This window comes from Bemisia tabaci, chromosome 2 (assembly GCF_918797505.1).
Source record: "Bemisia tabaci chromosome 2, PGI_BMITA_v3".
Lineage (NCBI taxonomy): Eukaryota > Metazoa > Arthropoda > Insecta > Hemiptera > Aleyrodidae > Bemisia > Bemisia tabaci.
The window spans coordinates 873,053-895,992 of record NC_092794.1 but is presented as its reverse complement, the minus strand read 5'-3'; the positions used below and the strand labels follow the sequence as shown (position 1 = coordinate 895,992).

Here is a 22,940-nt window from a genome sequence, read left to right as displayed (position 1 = left end):
TCCGATCAGCCCCATCAACTCGTATTATTCTGCCTGGGCAGATTTAGGCTCTAAGGCATCTGTTTTGATAGAATATGAGAGTGGAACATGATAAAATGCATGGTCAATGGCATATGATAGCTAATAGTAGTGACTGCTAAGAAACGCGAAAACGTCATTTTTCATGAGAAATAACTTGAGGCTATGGTGGACTATGGTTCTGCCACTCAGACTAAAAGGTAGTCTACAGTCTTGACAATAACTTCCGAGTAAAATTACGAGGTGCTCAGAGGTGCAAAGTATATTTTTTGGGTCATACTTTTGCGATTTTATCGAAAAAATTGACTATGTCTAAGGGTTAATCTAGAGCATTAGACATGATAAAAAAGAATTGTTTCAGCATGGAACATCTAGAAATTACCTTATATTTTGTAAATCAAGTACCCAAACACTTTCAGTTACGGTGAAACAACGAAAACAAGACCTTAAACACAGCACTGCCGCTCGGTAACTGGAAGCGTACTCAAAAGTGCTCCGCGCGCCGCACTTCCCAGGCTTGTCACATCTTTATTAGTGTTTCAATCTAGATGATATTTTACAGGAGTCTTCTTTAGAGTATGTACTATCGATCTACGTATTGAAATCGAACTTTTTCCAAACTTCATTTTTCCGATTTATTGCCGCTTAAATCGGGCTATTGGACCATAGTGCGACGCATCGAATGAGCATCCGCGAACGGCGCTCATGCGGTGCGGCCGTGCTCAGGCTCCTTGTCGGTTTTTCAACGCACATCTAAGGAAATTCGCGCCGAGGCATTCGCCAGTGTGGACGGTCGCGCCTACTCTGCGCTGTTCTTGACGCACGTGTGCTCTCTTATTTCATGTTTTGTGGTGATTTGTGTTATTATTATTAGAAAATGGCAGAGAACATCTTCGGGTGACATGCGCGTAAAATTTTGAAAGTGGTCCATTAGTCCAGGCAATTAAGCCATGAAAGGGGCTATAGCCTGCAAAAATCCCGGGTAGCAATGTTTTCATCGTTAATATGTACGTTACTTTTATATAAAATGAAGTTAATCGATTTTATATTAATTGCCAAACTAATTTCATACTTTGCATTGTTCGATCTATGCCATTTTCAAGGAGCTCGATGTCCTGGCGCAACTTCACTACAAGTGTCACGATAGAGCACTTTAGTGGACGCACGACCCTCTGAAGTGTTTCCACCTCATTCTGATGAAAAAAATTGTGACAAAGAATTATTTCATCCTCCTTTTCGCTGATTGCGATTCATTATCCCCGCTTTACAAAATGGAGACTAAACAAATAGACGGATAATAAGGCAATTAATGGTCCAAAACCGCCAACGAACAATTTTAGGTAATTTTGGCAACACTGCAATGTGTTGGGCTGCTTATTTTTCACATCGATTCATGGAACTCAGTGTGAATTTTATTATCTTCACTTAATTTGTCCAGAAATTACTCTGCAGACGGGTAAAAAAGGAGACATACAGCAAAAACCGCAAAAAAAACCCCGCAATGTTCGCTCATTTTTCAAAGTTCGGCGCCCGCCAGCGCGCTTAATTTTGCCCGTAGGCAAAAAATGTATGAAACCTTCTTATAGGAAATTTAACGAGCTTTATTTCCGAAACAACTAATTTTGTCTTCAGATCAATTTTTAGCGAGTTACAGGCCATAATCCGCAAAAAAAACGCAATTTTCGCTCATTTTTCAAAGTTTGGCGCCCGCCAGCGCGCTTAATTTTGCCCCTAGGCAAAAAATGTATAGGAACTTTTTTATAGGAAATTTAACGAGCTTTATTTCTGAAAATAACTAATTTTGTCGTCAGATCAATTTTTGGCGAGTTACAGGCCATAATCCGCAAAAAATGCCGATTTTAGGCCATTTTTGCCAAATTAGGCAACTTTCCGGTCCGAATAAAATGGCGCAAAGTTGAAATTCGGATTCAGCGTCAAAAACTACATAGGAATCGATGAAAACATTGCTACCCGGGATTTTTGCAGGCTCTTTTCCTTGTTTGCCTGGACTAGTTCGGTGCGCCCGCGCTCGGCAGTGAATACGCACCTTTGCGGGTGTCCCCCAGGGCAGCGTCCTGGGACCAATCCTCTACCTGCTGTTCACCTATGATATTCCAGTTAACCCCGATTCTGATTTGGGTACCTTTGCAGATGACACTGCCATCGTAGGAGTAGGAGATGACCTGCCTAAGGCTAACGCCTTAGCTCAGGGATCCCTTGACAGCGTTTTCAAGTGGACAAAGATTTGGAGGATTGCACTTAATAACTTGAAATCGCAACATCTAATCATTTCAAACAGGAGGGTCGGCCGGAAACCCGTCTTTCTTGACATGAAACCTATCCGTCCCTGCGACTGGGCTAGATATCTCGGAGCAATCCTGGATAAAAAGCTCAAGTAGGGGGGCACTTAAAATCTAAACTCAAACAACTTAAAGCTAAACGCAAAAGGATGTACTGGTTATTGGGGCGTAGCTCTAAGCTTTCCCTTGATAACAAGATTCTCCTGTACAAGTGTATTTTAAGGCCAGTTTGGGGTTATGCTTGCATGTTTTGGGGATGTGCCGCAGATACCAACATCAAACGGATCTAGACGTTGCAGAATGTGACCCTGAGACAGATGGTTAATGCCGAGTGGTATATCAGAAATTCTGAATTCTGATATCCACAAGGACTTAGGCATCGTGTTAGTGAATAGCTACATTCGGGAACTGACGGAAAATTATGAACGTCGCTTGGGATTTCATCCTAATGTGGAGGCCATTTCCCTCCTCGACAACTCAAACGTTTTTCGCAGGCTCAAAAGGCGAAAACCTCTGACCTGGTAACCGATTTTATTGACGATCAATTTTGTTTATCTTTTACTTACTACAAGGGTTAGTAACTCGTATGAGTGAAATTAAAAGACATATATCTGTATATACACGGTTAATTTTTTAGCTTATCTTTCGCACAGTGGGTTTTAACTAAATCTAATTAAGAAAATGAAAGTCCCCATATCTGAAAGCGGAAAAGTACAGCGAAACACCTCAGGAAAACATCCCCGCTGAAAAGAAAATCATTCGCTGGGCCGTTTTTTTTTTTTGCCCCCCCCCCCCAAGCCAAAATGGCGGCCGATATGCGCCGCCGCGGGGTGCAAATGTTACAACTCCCTCACAATGGCAAGTGACACATCGATTCCTATGTAATTTTGGTCGTAGAATCCGAATATGAGGTCAGAAATCCCTCACGACTAAAAGGGATCATGCAAATTCAAGATGGCGGCCAAAAATAGGCCCCGGAGTAAAAATTCTCAATTCCAGCTTTTGGTGACGAGTGAGGTGTCTTTTTTTATGTTTTTTGGGTCATAGGATCCAAATTTGAGGTCAAAAATTTCCTTCTGGCCGACAGGGATCCCTCAAATCCAAGATGGCGGCCAAAATGGGTTCCAAAAATCATTTGTTGGGCCGGTTTTTGTTCTTGTCCTCGAGTCACTCATGCTGCTTTCTTAAAAATATGGAATAAGTACAAAGTACCAAAGTCTCATCCAGATTACAAAAGAAATTTCCTTAGGGCTGTATGTGAATTTAACAGCAGAAGAAATTAGTTTCATTTACTAGCTGTGTATACAATTAATTTGTACTCTGGTTGTCATTTTTCTTGAATTCATTTATATTTTCTTGAAAAGGAGATTATTTTTGTTTTGTTCCTATTTCTCTTGCGCTAGTTTTTTTGTGAAGCAGGAAACTATAGCCCCTGCTAGGCAAAAAGGTCAAACATTATTTGTAAGAATAGAGCATTCTTGGTGTGGTTGGCGCCGTTCTAACAATGAAATTCTGAGTTTTTATTTAAATAGTTGATAAAAACGTTACAATCAAGGTGCTAAGGGACAAATCTTACCTTCCGGCCCACAGGGACACAGCTTGGATCCCAGTTGCTGATCATGTGGTCCAAAAAACAGGTAAAAAGACACCTCACTCGACTAGACGCGTCTTTCGGAAATAACATGTCAGCCCCAAAATGGAAGCAATTTTGGATTTGAGGGATCCCTGTCGGCCAGAAGGGAATTTGTGACCTCAAATTTGGATCCTATGACCCAAAAAACGTAAAAAAAGACATCTCACTCGTCACCAAAAGCTGGAATTGAGAATTTTTACTCCGGGGCCTATTTTTGGCCGCCTTCTTGAATTTGCAGGATCCCTTTTAGTCGTGAGGGATTTCTGACCTCATATTCGGATTCTACAACCAAAATTACATAGGAATCGATGTGTCACTTAACATTGTGAGGGAGTTGTAACATTTGCACCCTGCGGCGGCGCATATCGGCCGCCATTTTGGCTTGGGGGGGGGGCAAAAAAAAACGGCCCAGCGAATGATTTTCTTTCCAGCGGGGATGTTTTCCTGAGGTGTTTCGTTGTACTTTTCCGCTTTCAGATATGGGGACTTTCATTTTCTTAATTAGATTTAGTTAAAACCCACTGTGTTTGTATGTGCAGTTGTTCTAATGTCTTTATAAAAATTTGCCTATTTTTAAGTAATTAGGCTATTGTCTTTATAGATAGTTAACCCTATTCTTAAGTTTAATCCAAGTTTTCATATTCTCATCTTCATCCTCACTCATTTATCATAGTAAACTATCTTATAAGATATCTATGTTCTATGTTTGTAATTTGAAAGTGCTAAATTTGTTTGTACAAAAAAAAAAAAGTTTCGTGCAGAGTCTCTGGTGACCACTTAGCGACGGCGCGGGGCGGCACGTTATCTGATAACACTCTCATGAAGACGCACTCGCTCTTCTGTGAGTGTCGCACAGTTTACATTTGATTTGGAGCGTCCCATGCGCGAAGCCAAATTCGTCGATAGTACAGCAGAGCCTAAATTATCATTCGTCAGGTTGGCTTGATTTAGAGTTAAAAGGTTCTTACCAAGTTTTTCTTAATATCTCTAGGCCATTACTTTGACGGGGAAGAGTTTCGGGGTTTACCACACTTTTTAGGGGAGGGGGGTGAAACGGCTAAAACTCAAGGGACTAGACGGGATACCCTAAAGATTGGCCAAAAACTTATGTTCCTCTGCTGTTAGGAGAAACATTGGGAAGGGGGGGGGGGCGAATTTTCCACCACTTAAGGTAGGAAATGAGGCCTCAAGTCCTCCTAATAAATAATTGGTAGAGCTGTAACAACACACACTAATATAAAGTGTATTCTGACGCAATAGGATGTTCTATCAAACCTGTCCCATGGACTTAGTTAATCTTTTCGTTTCTGATCAGCACTGATTTCATGAGAGATGGGGAGAAGTCCAAATCAAAACGTGCACGGGTTTTAGGGTGCCACTCCCTTTAGTTACACCAGTTGATGTTAAATGACGAAAATACACACAGGAACCACGCAAACAACACTCATCATACACCATAACGTAAATCCACCGGAGACACCTCGGATCGGTCTAACTATTTCGGACAAATCAACCACGTTTACGGAAAATTACAACAACAAATAACTATGCATAACGCTCACTATAAAAACTGGAAATAAAAGAACAAATACAATTTTAAAATAAAGAAAAAGGGGGGGGGTTTGAGTCGAAAACTCTCGGGGCCAACTGGGGGGCAACGGGGCTATACCGCGTGTTGCTTACCGCGAGCAGTGAGGTCACCGCGTTAAGAGAAGACTGATTTCATAGATCTTCCTTAGGAGCGTCTCACCCTCAATTTCGTACGATTTGAGCGGAAAATCCAGTGAAATCAGCAATTCCCGTGCTCTAAACATGACTACGCGATGTCCAGCAGGCAGGGTCCCCTGCACCGTTGCCACGCGCCTTCTAGAGAGCTGCCGAAACTATTACGAGTCTTGGGCCATCCCGTTGGCTCCCGCAGGGCGTGGCAACCGCGCAGCGGTCTACTGCATCGTGGCGTCATGCTCTTAGGATGTTCTCTAACGCGAAAAACACCCTATCTCACGTGTAGTGCGCTGATCGCATCCGGACCAGTCGTCGTTCATACGCTGAAACTGCAGTTTACGCATCAGGGCCTGATGAGAGAAACCCAGGACTTCACGAACTCCTGGCTATCGCAAACCAGCCTTTCAACTTGTCAAGATACTCGCCATTTATTGAATTGAGCAGGCAAATTTAGAATCCCCCAAGAGGGACTCCAAACTCACTGCACGCCTCCAAAACATGGCGCTGTCGCGAAATTTTCGTTTCAAGGGAGGGGGAGCTTGGGAGGAAAAAAATGGATCGGAGAAGAATGGGGTTGACGTGCCACGCCGCCGCTGGCACCTTATCAGTGGACGGACGGAAGTATGCAGACAACTTGGAACGGAGATCGGCGCCCGGATCATTGTCGGTATTGTCGGTCGGAGCGTCATCGTTGAATTGCTTGTAACGCCCTTTCCCGTTGTTTCTTCAGGAGGTAGGTAGGAAACAGACAAGCACTCGATAGTTTTTTGTTGGATTGCAAGAAAAGGCATTTTGACGATGTATTATAATTTTAAAAAAATCTATCACGGAAATACATGAAAAATAGCATCATTACAAGTTAAAATTAATCAACCCTCCACTTTAATGACGTAGGTATTCTACAAAAAAGTACTTTTCAATAGAAGAAGTTCAGCGATTCGCACACACCGCACTTCAAAATCTTGATTCGCTCGATCGATATGGAATTTTACAGTTTTACACTTGGCAACGCTGCTGCGCGGAAATAATTCGTTTTAGGACTTAAAATTTTGCAAAAGGGAGTGTCCAATATAGTAGAATAACATTCTAGAAATTGGTTCAAATCCGCGCTAGAGATCTTTTTGCCGTTTTTGAATAAACCGCCTGATGACCGGGATCGCACGAGTCCTCGCGTCCCCCCTCCCCCCCCCCCCCCCTTTGAGAGTATTCTCCTAAACCCGAGGTTTCGTAAACGTGCTCCGGACCACGTTATCGAACCTGTTGACGATTCCGGTTGAGAGAGTGAAACCCATCAACAGTCCTGTAGAGAGGCCACCCGGCTTTGATTGGTTGATGGAAATACCAAGGACAACTGTTTATGGATTTCGTTAACAATTGACGAACGAAAAGAACCCCGCACCTTCCTTATGGGACATCTCCCCCCGGGTAAAATCTGATGCAACTTTGAGATGTTGCTCAGCTAGTCATTCTGATCAAAATCCCTCGCGGACCGAAAGAGATCCCATGTGCGGTTTTCGAGATATTCGCCTTTTAATATGCGTGAACGAAGGTCCCGCCGGTCGGACTATTGTGCACTCGATGCTCGGACTCCGACGCTCACGAGGCTTTGCTGAGCAAAGCCTCGTCGTTTGCTCATCGTCACCGGCGCGGGTGGTCTTATCTGGGTCATAATGGGTCAGGGTATAAGTTTAGTTCTTTGTAAATTGACTTTTTTTTCCTGCGCATGATCACATTCGGTCTCTCAGACAAAATGTTAGTTTATGACGCATTCTTAAAATTCAATTAAGAATGAAGTAAACAGCAATTACAGGATTATTTTATGTAAATTGAAACATAAATTGTGGCCATCAATACGGGACGGATGCAAATTCCGCCACCGCCTGACAAACTAATTTCTCCTTTTTTTTTTTTTTTTTTTTTTTTTTAAAAAATTTGCCGGTTACTTCAGTGTAACTCAGGTGTTTATCCTGTTTTTCGTGGGTTATATTCGGGCTCCGTTGGCTTTTGTCGTCATCAATAATGTACCTTTGCGTTCGGATAGCTTCGGCATTCTTCAGGTAGGTTTGGCCTATTCATTAAGTACACTTCGTGGTCATTACAAATGACCCAAGTAAGTAAACTATTTTAGTTTAGATAGCACCCGTTAGGCGCGCCCTGATTCACCTCAAATAGGAAACTAATTTCAGTGGACTTTTAACTGCCATTAAAATTGCAACCTCCACTGCAGATTTCATTGTGCATCTAAAAAAAGTTGACTTTTATACTTTTTCTGCAGATCGCAATGCAGGAGCGGTGATACACACTCATTCAAAAGCAGCAGTGATGGTGACTTTATTGTACCCAGGTCCTGTTTTTCGGATTACTCATCAAGAAATGATTAAGGTAAGTTTCCTTGGCAATGAGACTGCTTTAGCTCTCAGAGGCCTCCTTGACCTTAAGAGAGCTTGTCCCTCAGGTGGTAGATGGGGAAAAGTCTTGGCAGATATGGCAGGTAGATGGTTATCTACTTCTCAATCTAATGGAAGAGGGGTGGATTGGGCTCTAGCCATTGAAATGGTAACCAATCTAGAAAGTAAGTACAACTTCAGATACTGCACAGTGAGAAGAAATGTGTCATTGCGCATGGATACGTAGCATACCGATTATACTTCTCATAAATAGAGTAGCCATAAGCAGAAATGTTGAAATGATGCTATACAAGTACAGATTTTAGAGTTTGACCTCAATATTTCTGTTGCAACAACGATCAGACCAATCAGAGTGAATAGAGAAATCTTTACCAAACGTTTTCGTAATGGTTTAGTCCCTCCAAGAAGGACCAAGCTACATTATTAGAATAGTTTTGCAGAGTATTCTATTTACTGTGAAAGGCATCGTGAATAAGAACCTTTTTTTCAGGGTATCAGAAATGAAGCTAAAAATTGCTACTACAGATATGATGAAGAGTTGGTTGTTCCAATAATTGAAAATACGCCTTTTGAAGAGGATCTCAAAGACTCAATGGCACAGGCAATGAAACAATACCCTGAAACTACGGCAGTTCTAGTTAGGAGACACGGAGTATATGTTTGGGGAGACACATGGAAACAAGCCAAAACACAGTAAGTATTACCTACAGATATCCTTCTTTTTTAAGGAGTTTTTATGTATTGGTGCGGAATGGTCGAACAGATGGTTTGACCACGAGACTCGGAGGAAACAACCTTGAGGGAAAAAGAAAGAACAGAACAAACACTGGAGCTGTTCTTGATGAAGTCTTTAAGTGAGGAGAACCTAAAGCATCTCACTGAAACCGAACCGACCACGAAAAGACAAGAAGAACTAAAGAAGTAAATCCTTAGAGGGCTTACCCCGATTTCAAAACTAACATACTGTAATAAAAAGTGATTTTTATTTCAGTATTGAAATGAAAAAGAGTTGCTGACACAAGGGTGCGTCTACCTAACGAGGAGGATGTTAGTGCACTGCTGGAGCTTGGAGGAAAGAGCTCTCTCCTCATTGGCCTGGAGCCAGACGCGCCAAATCCAAACTTGGGCTCTTGTTGACAAAACTGGACTGATACCAATGAGCAAAGACCCCCCTACCCTCTAGCAAGAGAATTATGGGGCTCTCAGAACCACCCCACTACAGATACTTCACGTTCTTTGATTTTTGCTTTCGCAAGATAGCAAGAATCAAAGACATGAATCTCCAATTTAAACAAAAAACTTTTAACTTAAATAACTTAAGGTTCTTTGAAAAGCTTCAAACCCCCCTCACCACTGTGATGGTGGTGAATTCCTTCTTTGGGAAGACTTCTCATGGCATTTATTGAAGAAATAAATAAATATTTGTACAAATTAAAAATTTGATAATCATGTGAGCATACAATAAGAGATTAATGCATGGTAATAAGAAATTACATTCTCGGAGTCAGAAACATATTTTCAATTTCTGAAAAGAAAAAATTCATTGAACTTAGAGAAATGCCTTATTTTAGGTTTTACAGGATAATTAAAACATGAATTCATTGAATTTATTTCAATACACTAGATTAGATTACATAGGTTAACTTATTTTAATACCAAAGGAAAATCAGACTGTTTTTTTACGACCATAGACAACAGGTTTAGATTAGTCGATTCAGCCCAGCGAACTTCCTATTCTAAGTGAGATTAATTAAAAGAAACATGTTTAATGGACTCCTTTTTTCTTCATTCAATTTTATTCCCTAGGGGCCGGGACACTTAGCAGAATGCATCCGTAACATTACCATACTGCGCATATTTCAGCCGTTACATTTATGTTTTTCTACAGGCCATGCATAAATATAGTCGTTTTAATCAAGAAATTTGCCATCATCCTTACATTCAGTGGCTAACTGATTACAAAAATGGGAACAAACTCATTAACTGAGCAGTTAATTTCACCAACGTCACTAAGTTTTTCTTTAAAAAAAAAAATTAGGATTAGGATGGTTTCACAAAATTATGCTTAAAAACGGCTGACATGGTTCTTTGATTTTAAACAAAAAACATCAGTTGATTAACGAAGAGAAAATTTCATAAGAGCAAGTTGCACAGAGTGAATTCTTTGACAAGGGATTGAATATAGCGAGGTTTGGGAGAATTAGAGACGACAACTGCGACAAAAACTTGATCGCCAGGGCAAAGGACCTTCCAGGACGGTCAATCATTTAACCATTGGAATACCAGACCGCAAAGATTACTTTGGTCCAGCCTCAAGTGTAAAATAATTTGGTGAAACTTCCTACTCACTTTGGGTCTAGACTTACAGTTTCCAGATAGTGGGGACAAAGGACATAACATCTTTATCAAGCCTGTAAGTGTAGTAAAACAAAATTAAATATAAATAAATAGGGATTTATGTTTGACTTATTGGTGCTTACCAGCATCAGATGGAGTTTTTGGAATGAATGTTTTTCAATAATTCAGGGTAAGAAAAAACAATTATCATATAGATAGGTTGATGAACTGGAAGCCAGGGACGAGTTCCATAGGACGCCGTTCTGTTGTGAGCGGATGATTGCAGCGCATTCTCGCGTAGGACCCTAGTCAACTCAGAGGATCCTTCCCCCCGAACCTCGACTCATCCATCGCCTGCTCCAAAAGTAAGGTTAAGCCGAAGATTGAAAAATAACACATAAGGCGGCTGAATTCTTGAAAAATAAGTATATTTTTGGCGGTTTTCGACCCCCTTCGACGAGGAAGGGCTCGTCGCATGTGTTAATAGGGTGAAAAATTCGATTTTTTGCAGTTCTACGCGATCCAACGGATTTTAATGAAGTCCAACAACTGATAACAGCAGTAAGTTGCGAGGATCCTTCGCAAGATAACAGCACTAGTACCTGCTCACGAATTTTACATTGGCTCTTACGGGAGTCCAGGGTCCTATAGAACTGGTCCCTGTGGAAGCTCTTAAATGTTTCCATTATTACTGATTGCTAATTGGTTACATCCCTTTCCAAACTCTCCTGACAGTTGGAAATAACACAAAATATAAATTATATTGTTTAACAAGGAAATATAAATTTAGTTTTGTAACTTGAAAACACCGCATAAGGGAGTGAAATCCTTAAGGCAGGGATTGAAACTTTTGAAGTCACCCATTTACATGCCAAGGACTAACATACATGAAATTTCAACTTAATTTGACCAGAGAGCGGTGGGTTTTGGTGGTCACACATCGTCTTCTGCGGCCATTGTACGCTTAAAAATAGCAAAAATCGAAAATAAAAAAAGCGGCGGCCCACTCCTGATTTTGCGGTTCTCAATATTTCAATCTAGAGACCTTCCTTGACATTTTTATCAAAAAAAATCGCGGATGGTCTTCAGAAAATCAACTTTTTTCAAAACGAACTGTAACCCAGCTTTGCCACTAATTTCAGCCATTGGAGTCTCAGACTTCAAGCGCTCCTAACTTCTGTTGAAACACTAGTCAAAAAACTAAGAGTGATTCTAGTAGCATTCTTTGTCTAGGTACTTTGATTTCTGCAACAACCGTTTTTGTCAAAAATCGCCTAAAAAGAGACATTTGCGAAAATCACCAAAATTGGGATTCCTTCAAATTTCCCACTTCTTTCAGCGTGCTCTGGCGGAGGATATACGCATTTGATCAAAACTTTGATTTGCAACTCGCAATCAGAATTAAATGTACTTCCATTTTGCAAATAACTCATTTTGCCATACGAGTTATGAACGTGTTTTAGAGAAAAAATGCTGAAGTGCACCAAATGGTGAAGTGTTTTCAAGATGGCGGCCTTAGCGGCAAAAATCTAAGGTGGCGAAGTTCAGATTTGGATTCAGCGCTAAAAAAAGTATAGGTGTTGCTTGACACACATATGCTTGAATGTTCTTCGGAAAATTTTCCAGTTGAAGCCCTTTTTTGGAATGGATTGACGGATCTGTTGTAGGATTTAAGGTTCCACGGAAGAACGGGGACGAAGGCGGACAAATGGTACACGGCCTGAAGCCTACGCGAAGTGCTGTAAGAGTTGGGGTTTTACGGGGAAACGGGGTTGAAGCCGGGAAAACGGAACACGAACCGCAGGAAGACTGTCGATTCAAGGCATTCCAAGGGAGCCTATAGTAGGGTGGATCGAATTTTTCGATTTTGAGAGAAGAAACGCGTATCTTCGAAAATAAGTTGTCAAGTGGGCCCCATATGAAGTACCCAAAATTTTGCCGCTTAAAATTGACCCCTTAGTGCCTCATGAAGGCCTAAAAGGCCTAAATTTTTAATATATTATATTAAAGGTTCAAACACATGTTTCCTTACAGATTTTGTCAAATTGTTTACCTGTGAAGGTCGTAAATTTCGTCCGTTTTGACGTATCGTGCACGAGTAAAGCACAATTGACCTGTTTTCACCCGATAAATAGACGGTAGCGTCCTCCAGAATGGCCCATCTACAGTAATGTCGCAAAAATAAGTGTGACTAGTCTATCCTTACAGATTTTGCCGAATTACGATCATTAGGGCCGAAATTTCGTCCGTTTTGGCGTATCGTGCACGAGTAAAGCACAATTGACCTGTTTTCACCCGATAAATAGGCGGTAGCGTCCTCCAGAATGGCCCATCTGGCCCATTTCTTACCGTTCACCCACAAACATGCGGAGAGGGCGTTCGAGCGATGCACCGCGCGGATCGTCGCGCTGCGTCCACGTGGTGCCCGCTTTGACCGTTTGGGGCCGGCCGATCGGTCCAGGGAAACCCGGCGCGACGCGCGGCGGCAAGGTGCCGGCACCGGTCGGTGTCTATGCAGCCGTAATCTCATTGGCAAATCCCGTGTTTGGGGAATTTCAGCTATGGAGAATCTTTCAAAGTTAGATAAGATGAGTGACGATCCACGACCCTCGGAGTTGTAGTGCTGACCTACTGTGATCAGTTGTCGCTCAAGTTTCTTATCGTTACGATCTCGCTCCTGTGACTCGAAGTGAAGTGACTTGTATCTCGATCTTTCTGTCTCTCCAAAACAGCTCTTTTCAGTGCTCAATTATCGCGAACGGAATGGCGAAGAATACGCCCCAAAGTTCGTCGCAGCCAATTTTCGGCTCGTCTGCAAAATTAAGATGAACTGTTTAAGCAGCCTATACGGAAGTAATAAAATATTATTTTTACACTTGTGAAGTATTACGATCGGAAAACGGTGGACTTTAACCAACAGTGCATAAAGCGGTTGACCGTGTTGTGGAAAAAGTTCGTGAAATTTGGTGCCGAGCATCAATCCCGACTTATTCGCTAAGCTATGCAACTACGAGCAAATATTAAAAAGTTTGTTCGCCACTCTCCTAAAGTCTTCATTTTTTTACTCCAGGTTTATTTTTATTTTCTTTATTGAAGCATTTAACAATTTTCACGTACTTCGCGGGAACTCGAAGTAGTACTGATTTTGCGAACAAGTCGGAATTAATGCTCGGTCGAAAATTGGCTGCGACGAACTTTGGGGCGTATGCTTCGCCATTCCGTTCGCGATAATTAAGCACTAAAAAGAGCTGTTTTGGAGAGACAGAAAGATCGAGATACAAGTCACTTCACTTCGAGTCACAGGAGCGAGATCGTAACGATAAGAAACTTGAGCGACAACTGATCACAGTAGGTCAGCACTACAACTCCGAGGGTCGTGGATCGTCACTCATCTTATCTAACTTTGTAAGATTCTCCATAGCTGAAATTCCCCAAACACGGGATTTGCCAATGAGATTACGGCTGCATAGACACCGACCGGTGCCGGCACCTTGCCGCCGCGCGTCGCGCCGGGTTTCCCTGGACCGACCGGCCGGCCCCAAACGGTCAAAGCGGGCACCACGTGGACGCAGCGCGACGATCCGCGCGGTGCATCGCTCGAACGCCCTCTCCGCATGTTTGTGGGTGAACGGTTAGAAATACGCCAAAACGTACGAAATTTCGGCCCTTGTGGTCGTAATTCGGCAAAATCTGTCACACTTATTTTTACGACATTACTGTAGATGGGCCATTCTGGAGGACGCTACCGCCTATTTATCGGGTGAAAACAGGCCAATTGTGCTTTACTCGTGCACGATACGTCAACACGGATGAAATTAACGACCTTCACAGGCAAACAATTTGACAAAATCTGTAAGGAAACATGTGTTTGAACCTTTAATATAATATATTAAAAATTTGGGCCTTTGAGGCCTTCATGAGGCACTAGGGGGTCAATTTTAAGCGGCGAAAGTTTGGGTACTTCATATGGGGCCCATTTGACAACTTATTTTCGAAGATATGCGTTTTTCCTCTCGAAGTCGAAAAATGCGATCCACCCTAGCCCATAGCCTCGAGGCTTTAGCCTGAAGCATTGGTCTACACGGAAGCAGAATCCTGAATCAGCAACGACATCCGTGACCAGGCACTGAAGAACCAAGTCCTTAGTCTGGCAACCGACTCATGTAAACCTGCTGATGCACTGCAAAATTGGGTACCGACGGCTCTCGTCCCCGCTTTTTCGCCCTGCCTGGTGCACGGTGTTGGATAACTCCTTTGAATCTTTCCCTGTCCTACCAGCACCGCATCTAAGACCAAATATCCGTTATACAGGGTGTCCCAGAGCACCCGTACCAGGCCTTTTTCTCGGTTGATTCCTAAAAGTCGGGGTTTTTGATCGAATTTTTATTCAATTTCATTAGAACTGATAAGTCCAAAAAATTTCTCGTGCAATTGACCCCTAAAAATTCAAACTTGGACCACTTTACGCCCAAAAATGATCCGTTAAAGAGGGATTCAGCGGCCCCCACCACAATTCCCCTTGGGTCAAAAATTAACGCAGATTCTCGGGAGAAAGATGGTTTCCAAGTAATCGACCCCAAGGAATCCGACTTTCATGGTTCCGAAGCCCCTGTAGCCTCCCTTGGGGGGAAATGGAGAAGGCAAAATTTCAAAAGTCGGGGGAAATTGTACCCCTCATTTTACCTCTCAAGGGTGGTGGGGGAGGGGGGGGGCCTCGGGGCCATGAAAATCGGATTCCTTGGAGTTGATTACCTGGGAAACATCTTTTTCCGGAGAATCTGCGTCAATTTTTGACCAAAGGGAAATAAAGGAGGAAGCCGCTGTTCCGAGTTTGAATCTTCAGGGGTCGATTTCACGTGAAAGAGCTTGTTGCAAAAACGGCTTTTTTCGCTCCCCCTCTGGAATTTCTTCAGACTTTGTCCATTGATCACTCATACTCATAATTACAGCTCCGCACAGACCCATCGAGCGGCCGGTCGGCGCTCGGTGGGCCTCTAAAATAGCGCTACGGAGCTGTAATTTTAAAAAAGTGAATTTTTTGGAAGTATCTGTAATTTCCGAACTCACCTACCCTTCAAGGGTCCCTAAAAATGCATTTTGCACGGTTTGAACATTTAATCTAATTTAATAACGGTCAAATCCGGCTTTTTTGCGCGCGAAAATCTGTCGGCGTGCGTTGAGCGGAAACTTCAATCGCTCATAACTCCGGAACTGTTTGGTTCCCGAGCTTACTGGACCACTCGTTGGATGCGGAAAGAGACGAACAATTTAAAAAACTGGTTTTGGTTCAAATAAAAAATTAAAATCTTTGCAACCTCTTTGTTTAAAAGAAATTTTTTAGACCCAAAAACTGGAAAAAAGCACATATGTTAATTTAAAAATCTGATTTTGGGATTTGGACCTTGAAAATCATAAAGTATGCAATTTTAGAAGATTTTTCTGTATAGGTCCGGCTAAACTGTACTATAGAAATAAAGATAAAAGGAACTAGTCAGGATAACGAACAACAAGAATGAACACAGAGGATTTGTTGAGCAGGCCATGCCGTGGGCCTAAGCGAACACAGGACGAAACACTGAAGAATGACTAACTCAAAAAAAAGAAGACTCTCACCCGCAAATAGACCGGAGCGGAGCTCATAAAAATAAATCTAGTTGGCCCCAAAAGGGGACCAACTCACAGAGAAAATGTACTCACATTTTGATGGGATGTAAGAGAAATTCCGGGAACGGGAATGGAAAAACTCACTGACTCTTCGCACGTCTGCAGCTCGAATGCGGGAATGGGGTCTGCGCAGGAATAGACAGGAATCCGTCCGCTCACGCGCGGACGCCCAGAACCCAACGGCGGGAAAAATTTGAAATGTAGGAGTGAGTGGGGGGAAGGAGGGGGGACCCACTGTACATTTCGTCTAAATCGAACTTCGATATCTTTCTTCGTCCAAGAGATCGAGGTTCACAGGTTTTGCCTTCCACCCCCCTAGCCCTCAGCCCCCAAAATGTTTTGGGGGTCTGAAAATTTGGAAAAAGAAGCGCCCAAGTATAAGTAATCAATAGAGAAAGTCTGAAGAAATTTCAGAGGGGGGCGAAAAAAGCCGTTTTTGCATCAAGCTCTTTTTCGGACTTTTCAATTCTAATGAAATCGAATCGAAATTCGATCGAAAGCCCCGACTTTTAGGATCGTGACCCCCTTAACCCCCTCCCAGGGGGGCTGGGGGGGGGGGAGTTCCGATACCATGAAATTCGGATCCCTGGGGGTCGATTCTCTATTCAACCCTGTGGTGCCCGACTTAGTTCGACTTAAATCAACCGAGAAAAAGGCCTGGTACGGGTGCTCTGGGACACCCTGAAGTTTTACTCATTCATCATTTGTTCATTGCTACCTACTGATCCATTTATTTGATGTGTAGGACTGCTTAAGAGCTCTTAAAAATTTAATCTGGCTTTTTCATTATTCTTCCAGGTGTGAATGTTACGATTACTTATTTGAAATTGCGGTTCAAATGAAGTCCTTCGGAATAGAGCCTCATGAACCTCCTGCTGAAGTGAACAAAACGAAGTAATCTTAGTCATTGAGCTTTGTGAAGATGTCTCACCATAGCTACGATACAAAAACGATAACTTCCAAAAACCCTCAAGAAGGGTAAATACCACATCAATGCTGTGACATCTCAGCACAAAATTATATTTACGTACCTATGAGGACCTTTCCAGAAAACGAGCAGATGGGCGTACTTCCCTTTTTCCGGAAATTGCAGAAGTGGTTTCTTCGTATCTTAGTGTATATGTCCCAAGCAAATAGTAAAATCAGGCATTTCGTTAAATGCCCAGGCAAATAGTCAAATATTCTAACTTAGATTGAAATTCTGATTCTTTTTTTGATTTTAGACAAAATAATTCCTTGCTCCTGCAAGAAAAAATTCTCAATAAAAATTTGCACACATAACAGTATTTTAAACAATTTTAAGCTCCTGAAAAGACACTGATCTTGAAATTTTCAGCATGTCGTAAAATACAGAATTTTTGGAATTTCAACATTTAAAAATATGTGAAGCAATTGAAGACGAAGAGACAAAAAGAGTTCGTAGGTTTGATGAATTATTTTTCCACAAATAGCGAACAATCGTGAGCTCTTTGTCATAAATTCACTAAATTTTGTGTACCGTCAAAATTTGACTATCTGCCTAGGCATTTGACAAAATGCCTGATTTCACTATTTGCCTGCGACTTACATATCGTCGCTTGGCTGACATAAGGGCGTAACTACACATTGAGATGAGCCTGGAAAAGCATTGCATTGTATGAAGCCCAGGGTTCATCGCAGATTGTAGTTACGCCCTTATGTCAGGTAGGCGACGATATGCACCGAGTTTCAGCTGAATTAGTTAACATGTGAAGTCTACAGCCCGAGTTTTGTGTGGCTAAGTCAGGGGTTATAGGCTATTTCCAGGGAAAGGGTTCTTAGCGTAAGTGCCCTTTTTATGAAAACTGCGGTTAAGCAAATTTTCTGTGTTCAGTTATGTGCAAGTTCAGCTAAAATAGCAGCACAGTTGGCCGCAAACCGCACGCTGCTTCGCAATGTATCTCGTTTATCTACATCGGGGCACGGCCGCCGCGGCGTTGTGAAGATATCGCACGGTCCTGACAGGTGGGCGGGGAATACTTTTGACACCAAAGAAGTTTTTTTTCTATTTTTTACTATTCATTATTCAGGAGAGAAAAATAAAAATTTATTTTTGTTAAAAAGCTCGTTCATGTCTCTAAAGTCCATCTCAAAAGCATGACCACCTGTCCTTTTCCGAGAAAAGGGCACACAGCGGAAAATTTTACAGAATTCCTCCCACAACACTAAATCAGTGTAAGTTTTATTAACGACCTTTATTCATTCAAGGACACTTGATCTAAGGGTCAAAGTTCCAATGTGAGTCACCGTAAGTGGCCAGATACTATTAATGAGACCTTTAAATGCGTTTTTCTCAAAACAGGGGGCGCCTTAGCCTCAGGGTGGTTGAATCCTGACAATTTTCCGAAATCCGATATGGCATATTGACTTTTTATGTACCAAGGTAAAGTATGCAAGGGGACACATAACAAAAAAAAATTCTTTAAGCTTCCCCAGCGGCCTTAATTTGGGCGAACGGCAAAGAGTACGGTAGAGTCGATATATACTGGAACGCCGCTGAAGCCGATCCTTGAACGGTGCATTCTGAGCCTCCCATTTGCCGGAAAGTGGGAACTACATGACACTTTTTAAAACGGCGCGGCGCCCTATGGGCTGTAAAGCCAGAAACTCGGCAACTTACGGGTTTAGGATCGCTGCTCGCTGGACACAAATATGTATGATTCTTTTCGAAATTTTTATATCCCAAATTGCGGTGGCCAAAAGGAGGAGTATCGTTTTGGGCCTTTTCCGGCCCCACCTGGATTTTGCTGGATGTTTCATATTTTCAAAGTACTGGTCCTAGGTAGACTTTATGCCAAATATTTTACCGACCGTAGCCCATGCAAAGGTGCAACAACGTCTCAAACCCAGAATCTTGGCATCGAAAAATAGTTATTTTCGTCGACTTTTTCGACTGTTATGACTCTTCGAGCGGATGATTCCTATGTATTTTTTTGCATACTTTCCGTTTCTGGCCTTTCTAAAGGCCTCCGATAAATTTTAAGGGGTCTTATGGCCCATTGTTGCCATTTTTGGCCCATTTTTAGGGTTTTTTTCAATTTTACACACGCAGAAATCAATTCGAACCAAATGCCGTATATGTTTTAGTAAAAAAGGCAAAAAAATGAATGAAAAATGTCCAATACAACTTTTCTCTACGTTGCCAAATTTTCGAGAAGAATCGTTCCAAAGAGCCAAAAATGGCAAAAATTCGATAACTTGCCGCGCTTAAGGTTCTAGAAAGTGGGGTACAACTTTTATATTGACGTATGCAACAGCTCTTACCTACATATACAACATATCAAAAAATTATAGTTGTACCTGGATTCCCACGATGAGAAAATTGACCGGGATGTCGATTTTAGCGGCCTGTTCTTACTTGAAGGTAGCGGTTTTGAATGTTTTTCTACCTTAGTCACCCTCCATAGGTGTGTACCTTTTGTATCACTGAGATCGGTAGATCTCGCCGCCAAGCTAAAAATATAAATATAAGGAGAACAACTAAATAAAACCTTCCAGAGTAAGACCAGAAAACGCCTTTAAACGACTCTGCAGCAACCACACACACGCGGGGCGATAACCCGATAACCGTCGGCAGACGGTATAATAAACAGAAAATATTAGGAATTGCCGATTTTCGCTGCTTTTTAACTTTTGCGCCCCTGTAGCAAAAAAACTACTCAGAAGATCATGCTGAAATTTGGCATGATGATTCTTCAAGATTCAAAGGCCATACCTTTTGGTGTCTGATCTTTCAAAACTTATTATTAACGGAGATATGACGTTTTAAAGATTATAAAACGCTACCGGACTTCCTTCGTTTTCTAGAACTCCTGGCCTGGATATAGTTGTTGATTCTCATTGTTAGCGCGCCTTTTTTTTGAAGCGAAAACAAAAACACTTGAATAAACTCTTTCAGTGTCAATAAAAGAACAATTTGGGAATTTATACGGAATATAACTATCACGGAAAAGTGCGTCAAATTAAAGTATAGCGGCTTCTTTCATAAGTTCCCGGGCCGTAAGTTATTTCTGACGCCAGAGTCCGCATGCGCAATTACGGCACGGCGGCCATTCATGATTTTGTTATTGTTATCACAGGTGATCAGTGTCAATTATTGTCAAAAATCGTGTGAATTGTAATCTATGAAAGTTAAAACCCCAAAAAACTCAAAAACTTGGGTAAGGAGACTCCGGGCAAGTCACCATCCTCTTGCCATCGCCAAAAACCTCCAAAAGCACTTCTTTGTTCCCCTCTTCAGTGGAAAAAGAAAATATCACACTATGACAGTTTCCATTATAAAACCCCGAAAACTTGGGTAAAGAGACTCCGGGCAAGTCACCACCCTCTTGCCGAAAACCTCCAAAAGCTCTTCTTTGTTCCCCTCTTCAGTGGAAAAAGAAAATATCACACTACGACAGTTTCCATTTCTGTCATAGAGTACCCCAAGCGGACCAAAGAACGGAACTCTTCGTCATTTACACATTTACCTATTTATCAAAATCTCCAGGAGGTCACAGACAGGCTGGCAGCCCCTCATCGGACCAAAACGCACACCGTACCATTTTTTCCTTGTAGGTATGTGCCTCCAAAGTACATGAAATGACTCCTTGAGGGGCGGGCAAGTTTGATTGAAATTCACGTTGTCTTCTGGAAATGAGCTAAAATTTTTACCTTGAAGAAGAAGAAAATCGAGGTATCATTTTCTTCCATACACGGTAGGTATGCCCATGAAAGGCACCAAGAACGCCTTCCAAAATTATTGATGCAACCCGCACGACTCCGAAGTCAGCGGAAACTCTCTTGAAGCGTTTTCTAAGATTTTCCCCACGCATTAATCCCCTTCAAAAATGAATGATGCAACAAGCGCGTCCTGTATGACCGCGAAAGCTCCTCAGATGAGTAGTCTAAAAGAAGTTTCATTCCTGCGATTCGAACTTGGGACAAATCCCAGGAAAACGTCCTGTGGAGACAAGGCCTTATAGACAGAGTATGGACATTTCTGTTCCGGTTTTTCATTGGTCGCGAGCGAATAGGCTGACACGATGCTCTTAGGGCCGTAAATAAACAAACAAGATGGACGTTATCAGGAAGCAAGATTGAGGTTATGCACATCTTACATCCTCCTGTGATAAAAGTGGAAAGCAATTTAACAATGTTTTCATGTGTTTTTCGTGTGCTATTCGTAGATTTGCTCGTTTAATTTGTTAATCTGCCGCATAATTGAACTTTTTGTCAAATTTAGCTTCTCATCGATGTTACGGTTAGGTGAGTCGCCATCTTGTTTGTTTATTTACGGCCCTAAGAGCATCATGAAGCCTAAAAACTCGTTGACCAATCAAAAAGCGGAACAGTTTTCCTGTAGTAAAAAGATACAAATGGCCATACTCTGTCTATAAAGGTACTCTACTCTACACAACCTGTCTGAGAGACATGATCGGCTCAAAAACACAACGGTTTTTGATACGCACGAAAATGAACCAAAGACCAGGCACTGGGAATTTCATTCAAGGTCACAGCGGGATAGGGAATAACATAGATGTAGCAAAGAAAACGTTTAAATGAAAGTCAGGGAAACTCCGTTCTCATGACAAAAGACAATGTTGTCAATTTGCTGGATCCGCCACTGATCAAAATTAATTGTCATCCACGTAGTAAACCTCCACGTTACTCATGTTTGATAAAGAATTATGAGCCACCTGGTGTTCGGTCAGCGAAGACTACTGAATTATCACTGCCCGATGAGAGTGAGATAATGTCAATCGTTGGTAATTAACATGCGCTCGCGATTTGAATGTAAAGTTGGACTTTTCCTGTTCCAAGCCTCTTGTCGTGAAACAAATGTGAGGTGCTCAAAATAAACTTTGGGAATCAGCCCGTTCTCTACTAGGCGTCTGCAATTTTGTTCTGTGCTCAGGAAGCAATCGTGCGTTCAGACGCGTACTCTGTGCTCATAATTGAGAAAAAGATGGAACTGAGAATGTATCTATTATCTGTGTTGGTGATTGTGTTGATACATTTTGGGAATGCCGCGGGTGATTTTCCACTCGTTGAACTTTATTTCTTTCCGCAATTTTCACGCAATCTGGGAACACAAAGCGGTCCACAATCATTGGAACTAGGGAATCGTTGTGCAGCATTACCAGCTGTAAGCGATGCTAGTCTCGAGATGTTAGTTAAAAAGAAATGCTACGTCGACAAAACTGACAACTTATAAAAAATGGTCAAAGTAAGTCAAACACAATTTTTTGGGTTTTTAACACGACCTAGGCGCTGTGAAAGAATCTTATTGAAGTAGGGTGATTCTACTTTCTCAGGTTGGTAGCCTCATGCCGCTCTCTGATTGACCGGCTCCCACTTGCCTTCCCGTATCATCCTCACTCTCGTTGTTCATGTTCATGTAGCCCTTTTTCGATACAATATAGTCTCCCATGTATTTAGTCTTGATTTAATTTCACGCTCAAAATAATTGTTATTTATTTCTCGCGCTTATCCACCCTTTATCAGGTTGTGGGCCGTCCGCTTAGATAGTGTGCAGAAATGCAGAAGTTTTGACAGTCGGTATGATCCCGTTGCTATACTAGTGCCGGTTCCGTGATGGCGTTCTAACCTCGTCTCCTCGTGTTCGGTTTTATTCTTCCCAGTTAGTGAAAAGTCCCGGAATCTGTGATCAAGGTAAACGGTGTGTGTGTGTGGAAATAATGGCAGTGGCGTACCATCATTTCGTGAAGCCATTTGACGGCACCGGTTTTGATGCATGGAGGTTCAGATTGGAAGCTCGCTTGGGAAGAGAAGGTTGCAAAGAGGCCTTGTCCGAGAAGACCACCATGACGCAGTATCAGTACGATCTTCTGGATG

At 42.1% G+C, this 22,940-nt stretch overlaps 1 protein-coding gene across 5 annotated transcripts in view; it reads left to right on the top strand.

Moving 5' to 3' along the window:
* LOC109032005 (methylthioribulose-1-phosphate dehydratase) overlaps positions 1–18,166 on the top strand; it is a 35,704-nt gene extending 17,538 nt beyond the window's left edge. For all 5 annotated transcript variants that reach the window (XM_019043882.2, XM_019043884.2, XM_019043881.2 and 2 more), the window contains exons 4-6: positions 7,952–8,058; positions 8,575–8,777; positions 16,884–18,166. In XM_019043882.2, the coding sequence (XP_018899427.1) occupies positions 7,952–8,058; positions 8,575–8,777; positions 16,884–16,983 (410 nt within the window). In that variant the 3' untranslated portion in view covers positions 16,984–18,166. The remainder of the gene's footprint in view (positions 1–7,951; positions 8,059–8,574; positions 8,778–16,883) is intronic.
* Positions 18,167–22,940: the final 4,774 nt, after the last annotated feature.